Below are 7,296 nucleotides of genomic sequence, written 5' to 3'. Positions count from 1 at the left end.
AGGGTACGCCGCCATTGCACTCCCAGACAACACCTTGTGGGTTCCAGGTCGCCATGTTCGCCCATATCATCCCAAGCCTGATCCAGGAGACGATGTTCCTAACAACACTTTACTTACTGGCGAAGGCAAGCTTCCCTCTGGGAAAACAGCATCCTGACGCCTTCCTCGGCCTCCGCAATAGGAGATCTATAGGCAATCCTCACCAGCCCCAAAACTTAACGTGGGTAGTATTGGACACACACGCAGACATCCTGAACTCCACTTCATCCATAGTGGTGCCGGGGTCCTGGTTTCCTGACCTGTACTTTGACTTTGGTGTGATGATGGACACCACCATTAGCCACAAATGGATCAAGAGATGGCCCCTCTATGTCTGCCCTGGCCATAAGAAGGATACAGCACACCGGAAAAAGTGTGGGGGGGAAAGCGTATACTTTTGTGCAGACTGGGACTGCGTCTCTACGGGAGAAATAACATGGGACCCCCCTCTCAAAGATGATCTTATTACGCTCAAACGAACTGGCGAGGATGTAAAATGTGAGCGAAGCCAAAACGGAGTATACATGAACTGTAATCCGGTTAAGACTTCTTTCACCACTCAGGGAAAAAGACATGGGGGGTGGCAGGCAGGGGTCACTTGGGGAGGTCGTGTTTATGATGGAGACGGGGATCCAGGGAACATCTTTACCATAAAACTAATACAAACCCCCATAGAACCCCTGGTACCGGTAGGCCCCAATAATATACTAACCGACCGTAAGGTGCCACCCCCACAACCCACCAGTACTCCTGAAAAAAGTTCGCCTACTCCTATTGGTTATTCTTACTCTCCTTCACAGAGCCGCCCTGGGAACCCTCTTTGGGACATCGTCACTGCCACCTATCACTTGGTAAATAACACCAATCCCAACCTTACTACAGCCTGCTGGTTTTGCTACAATGTTCAACCCCCATATTACGAGGCTATAGGGTTTGTCTCTCCATACAACACTTCCTCGGATGACAAGGCATGCAGATGGAAACATGGCTCACAAACACTGCGGTCAATCTCAGGTAAGGGAACCTGCATTGGACAGGTACCCATGCAGTACGAACAATACTGCAACACAACACATAACAAGATTAACGCAACACTCTTTTATATACCACCTAGAGACGGATGGTGGGCCTGCTCTACAGGCCTCACAGCCTGTGCCCACGGCCATGTGATAAGCACCAAAGGCTTTTGCATCCTTGTCCAGGTCATACCACGCACATACATCCACACAGAAGAAGAAGTTTATAACACCTACTCAGGGTCAGAACTCATAAGACACAAGCATGAACCTATCTCCACTCTCACAATAGCTCTTTTGGTAAAACTTGGCCTAACAGGAGCAGAACTGGAGTGGCTTCTTTCGCACATCAGTATACTCAATACCACAACCTTAGGGCAGCCATCGATGAAGACTTAGAGATAATAGAAACTTCTATCTCTCACTTACAAAAATCTCTAACCTCCCTCTCAGAAGTGGTCTTGCAGAACAGAAGAGGACTTGATTTACTTTTTCTAAAAGAAGGGGGGTTATGTGTGGCTTTAAGAGAGGAATGCTGCTTCTATGCAGACCACTCTGGCATAGTGCAGGACTCCATGACCAAACTCAGGGAGGGCCTGAATAAACGAAAGAAGGAGAGGGAAGATCAACAAGGATGGTTTCAATCCTGGTTCAACTTTTCTCCATGGTTGACCACCCTGATAAGTGCCATAGCAGGACCACTGATATTGTTACTCTTTGCATGTACATTTGGCCCCTGTATTTTATCTCGCTTAAAAAACTTTGTGCAAACTAAAATAGGTACCTTGGAAAATATGATACTAGAACGTCACCATTACCAACCAGTACTATCTGAAGAAGATATGGAGAAAGCATCCCTCTGCACACTAGACTCTGACGATGGGTTGGAATTCATTAATTCTATACAATTACGTAGGTCAATGCTCACCCTGGATGGGAGGGAGTCGGAAGACCACAAACCCACAGAACAGGCAACCTACTTTTAAAACAAAAACAGAGGAGATGTTGGGAAAAAGTTTAGTTCAGGCTCCTGCAGTGTGACTAGGCCAGTGGCCTGCACATGAAACAGGAACCAAGGACATGGAAAACCCCGCACAAAGCTGTTTAGCAATAAACTGCAACATAAGCAAGTAGGTGAACAAAGTAACCATAATAGGCTATAGCAAAAGGAAATAGCTACATGTCATACTGCGGCAAAATATNTAGCACCTACTTATTTTCCTACACATGTAACCAATTATGTATTGACACCTGCTCACTTCCTCATATATGTTGCCAAATAAAAGAGTAGCTCAGAACACGCTCTGGGCGCACTCACCTCGAGGAAAACCTGTGTGTTGTCTTCACTTGCTCGTCAAGATTCATGAGTGGCCCACCCTGATGTGGCAAGGCAAACGCCGCACTCGGTCTCTAAAAGGCTCACCATCACTGCCCTATACCATTTCAAACAAATGGCTGTCCAGTCTCTTCTTAAAAACTTCCAGTGTTGGAGCATTCACAGCTTCTGGAGGCAGGTTGTTCCAATGATTAATTGTTCTAACTGTCAGGAAATTTCTCCTTAGTTCTAGGTTGCTTCTCTCTTTGGTTAGTTTCCATCCGTTGCTTCTTGTCCTGTCTTCAGGTGCTTTGGAGAATAGCTTGACTCCCTCTTCTTTGTGGCAGCCCCTGAGATATTGGAACACTGCTATCATGTCACCCCTTGTCCTTCTCTTCATTAAACTAGACATACCCAATTCCAGCAGCCGTCCCTTATATGCTTTAGCCTGCATCCTCATCTTTGTTCCTCTTCTCTGCACTCTTTCTAGAGTCTCAGCATCTTTTTTACATCGTGGTGACCAAAACTGGATGCAGTATTCCAAGTGTGGCCTTACCAAGGCATTGTAAAGTGGTATTAACACTTCATATGATCTTGACTGTTAGCTGTTGCGAAAGCAAAAACAATGAATGTAGCCTGTTAATTTACAGAAATAGCTTTCCAGAGGCTCTAGACGGGCTAGAGATAAAGGGGTAAAACTAATTATATCTGTTTGACCAGCTTAAGTCAGGGAAGCCGACACATTACATGCATTAATAGCCTTCATGAAACATGCTAACCAAAATCAAATAACAAATACACAAAAGCAAGCCTCCAGATTACAGAACGTTGTAAAAAACTGTATAAAAACTCATTTATTCAATGAACCAATTTGCCAGCTGACCCAGAACTCATTGCTGCTGTTACCAGTAGCATTGGCTTCCGAAATAAATCAACCTCCTTTCTGATACTTTAGTGTCCCGGCTCATCAGCCTGATCGTGCTCTCCCAGCTGGAAAAAACGAATCACAGGGGCAATTTCTTTCCACAATTTATAAAAAAATAGCCACCCACATTTGGTTTACCAGTGAGGCTGAATTTTGGGAATTCAGCCGCACAGAGATTTGTTATGGATTGGTCTCTCAATAAAAGCTTCCAAAGAAACAACCCTTTTAGCCTGCTGCAACGAAAGCAGTCCTGTAATATCTGAACAACCGGGCAGTAAATCGTACACGCAATTATTTGAGAACGCAAAGCAGGCACAATCTAGCCTTCTGGGTGTAACTTTATGTTTGTGCAAGTTATGTGTAGATAGATTATATATACACAACTCATACATACAGGCACACATATACACACGCATATATTACAACACACACACACAAACGGAGAGAGAGAGATTTTAATTCTATGCAAATAATAAGAGCTCCTACACTCAACCTTTAAAAAAGCTCAATTCATAACTTCCGTATTTTGTTAAATTTTGCCGCCCATTCCCACGAACCGCGCTCGTTGCTTCCGGTCACCCACCCACTTCGGCTTCCCTTTCCTTCACGTCTTTTCCGCATTTTTACGCACTGGCGGGTTAACTTCTGCCTTGTTGCGAGCAACGCATGCGCAGTTCAAATAGTGTCGCTACAGGGAAGATGGCGGTAGTATCCTTGATGCTGCGATCGGCGTTTCGGCAGGTTAGAGTCGCGGCCGGGAGCGGCTGCTTTTCCTCTCGGTTCCTCACTTAGCGTGCTGTCCTCGTTACGTCAACTTTCAATTCTGCCGGGTGCTTTTTTCCCCCAACAGTCGCTCCGAGATAAGCCCAGTCTTGAAAGTCAGGGATTTGGGGGCTGGAACGCTGTGCATGAGCCGTCGACCTCCCAAGAGTCCTTTGAGGGATTCGTGTGGCCTGCCCTTTGCAGCCTTTTTAAAGGTCTTATATCTTGCTCGTATTATGGTACTGAAAATGAAGTCGTCCAGAGCTGAATTACATGCTGTCTAAAACGGCGCGGACTAAACTAACCAGAAGGTGCCTTAAAATCAAGCTTATGAATTGGGCACCCGAGGCTAATGTGATTTTTCTCTGCTTTTGCCGCCACTCTGCTAGAACTCGTTAACGGAAGGTGCAGTTGATACGCTAAAACTAAGAGCTTTTCTTATTGCTGAAGTGCAGTCCCTGACACCTCACATTATTGGCCATGCAGTTGTTGTAGTTTGAAGAAATTGTAGCAAATTGTTCTGTAAAACTCCTCTGCCCTTATATAATAGAGTTGGAAGGGACCTTGGAGGTCTTCTAGTCCAACCCCCTGCTCAAGCAGGAGACCTTAGGCTTAGACCATTTCAGACAAGTGGCTTTTGAGTCTCTTCTTAAAAACCTCCAGTGATGAAGCACCCACGATTTCTGAAGGTAACCTATTCCATTGGTTAATTGTTCTCACTGTTCGGAAATTTCTCCTTAGTTCTAGGTTGCTTCTCTCACTTAATTTCCAACCATTGTTTCTTGTCTTGCCTTCAGGTGCTTTGAAAAATAGGTTGACCAGTATGATTGCTTTGTTTTTTTAAAAATTTCAAACATTAATACTTGCATCAGCATACCCATTTGCCTGAACAAAAGCTGATTGTAATTTCTTTTTATTAGTTCTTCCCCATGCCATGTGCTGGTCAAATAAGAGGTTATTATGTGGACTGGAGGATGGTACGTGATGTTAAGAGAAGAAAAATGGCTTTTGATTATGCAGATCAGAGATTACGGCTGAATTGCATTAGGAAAAATAAAATTTTGCCTAAAGAACTCCAGGTAAGAAGCATATTATTTTTGTTAAGGGATTATGAAGTGGCACAACAAGAACACTTGTTTGAAAATTTATCTCATATGCTTGACTTTGGGCAATTAATAGTTAGAACCCCAAATTAAAAATAGCATTAACACCACTAAATGTTATTAATATTTAATATAACCATGACCAAGAAATAAGCTATATCTGAGCCCTAGGCTTGATGGCAAACCTAAGTTTGTAATGTTGTGTGAAAGGCCAGCAGGATTGGGGCAAGTTTAATCTCTAGTGGGATGTTGTTCCAGGGGCTAGGCACCACAGCAGCATCTCTTCCTGGAACCCTGCCAGATGATAGTCTCTGGCAGATAGGTTTCTGAGCAGCTGAATCCAACATGATGGGTAGACACCGGTGCATCTTAATACTAAATATATGTTTAATAATAATAATAATAATAATAATAATAATAATAATAATAATAATAATAATATATAATCCTCTTACATTAATTGTATTTATTGGGAATGTGATATTGTGCCCCTCTGTTAAAGAATCTCAAATGATGTAAAATAGATTGCTATGTTCAGACAGTTAAATTCTAGTTCTTTTTAAGTTTTAAAAACTTATTTTCCTCCTTTAGTTTTAATTACTAATATCCTTTTTAATAATAAGGCTAAGCGCTGAAGAATTAATGCTTTCGAGTTGTGGTACTGGAGAAGACGCTTGAGAGTCCTTTGCACTGCAAGGAGATCAAATTAGTTGATCCTAAAAGAAATCAACCCTGACTGTTCTTTGGAAGGACAGATATTGAAGCTGAAACTCAAATACTTTGACCACCTAATGAGAAAAGAGGATTCATTGGAAAAGTTGAGATGTTGGGAAAGATTGAAGACAAAAGGAGAAGGGGATGACAGAGAATGAGCTGATTAGATAATGTCATCGACACAGTGAATATGAATTTGAGAAAATTCCGAGAGACAGTGGAGGACAGGGGCCCTGGCATGCTATGGTCCCTGGGATTGCAAGAAGTTGGACATGACTTAGCAACTGAACAACATCCTTTTAATGTGTTAGGGCAATAGAAGAAGGGGATGACAGAGAACGAGGTGGCTGGATGGAGTCACTGAAGCAGTAGGCATGAGTTTAAATGGACTCCAGAAGATGGTAGAAGACAGGAAGGCCTGGAGGAACGTCCATGGGGTCGTGATGGGTCGGACACGACTTCACAACTAACAACAACATGCAATTAGAAAATTCTATACAAAAAAATTCTAATTATTCAGAGATATCTTGGATATTTTAGTTGAGAAACAATGGTTCCACTTCATATCTAATTCTTACTGGAGTAGTTAAAAGGATTATAGGACTTCATATGAAGGATTCAGTGTATTTATTCAGGGAAGAGAATAAATACAGATTAAAAATCCTGTAATCCCAGATTTCCTACCATGTCAGTTTAGGATTGGCAGTTCCAGTTGAAAACAGTCTTTGAGATTCTTCACTCTCACTCCATGTGACATAATTGTACAAATCTTTGGTTAAGTATAGGAGGGGAATTTTACATTTTTAAAAAACTTGTTGCAGGAAATTACCGATAAGGAGATAGCTGATCTGCCCCGAGATAGTTGCCCTGTGCGGATCCACAATCGATGTGTTCTGACATCCCGACCTAGAGGTTTGAAAAGGAGATGGAGGCTCAGCCGAATTGTCTTCCGCCATCTGGCTGACCATGCCCAGCTCTCTGGGATACAGAGGGCAATGTGGTGAGCTGCAAGCAAGTAATCTTTTCAAACATTACAAAACTGAGTCCTGATTGAAAATTCCTGAATATAATTCATGGTATGCAAGAATGAGAGATGGTGAATGCTAAGCATGTTGACAAGGATGTCAGTCTGATATTATGAAAATGTGAACCTACTTTTGCAGCTTAAGAGAAGACATAAAAAATAAACTATCACTGATTTGACACTGGTTCATTTCTTGCACTTGAAATATTTTTTTAACTTTATCATTGCAATTTTGAAAAATAACACTGCAGGTTATAGCCAAGTTTACATATCATAACTACTTGCAATAATTTCCTGACTTTTATAACATAAAAATAAGACTTCAGAAAAGATTAGGAGAGTTCTAGACAGAGTAGAATAGTACTGTGTTCCCCGAAAGTAAGACCTGCCCTGAAAAT

The 7,296-nt window shown here is 42.3% G+C and overlaps 1 protein-coding gene across 1 annotated transcript; it reads left to right on the top strand.

The window, feature by feature from the left end:
• The first annotated feature begins 3,966 nt into the window (after positions 1–3,966).
• Positions 3,967–7,086, top strand: MRPS14 (mitochondrial ribosomal protein S14). Its single transcript, XM_015815814.2, has 3 exons — positions 3,967–4,036; positions 4,978–5,136; positions 6,696–7,086. The coding sequence occupies exons 1-3, from the start codon at positions 3,995–3,997 to the stop codon at positions 6,876–6,878; spliced, it is 384 nt and encodes a 127-aa protein (XP_015671300.2). The 5' UTR covers positions 3,967–3,994; the 3' UTR covers positions 6,879–7,086.
• The last annotated feature ends 210 nt before the right edge of the window (positions 7,087–7,296 follow it).

This window comes from Protobothrops mucrosquamatus, unplaced genomic scaffold, assembly GCF_001527695.2.
Source record: "Protobothrops mucrosquamatus isolate PMUCROS unplaced genomic scaffold, P.Mucros_1.0 scaffold377, whole genome shotgun sequence".
Classification (NCBI taxonomy): domain Eukaryota; kingdom Metazoa; phylum Chordata; class Lepidosauria; order Squamata; family Viperidae; genus Protobothrops; species Protobothrops mucrosquamatus.
This window is presented reverse-complemented; position numbering and strand designations above follow the sequence as displayed.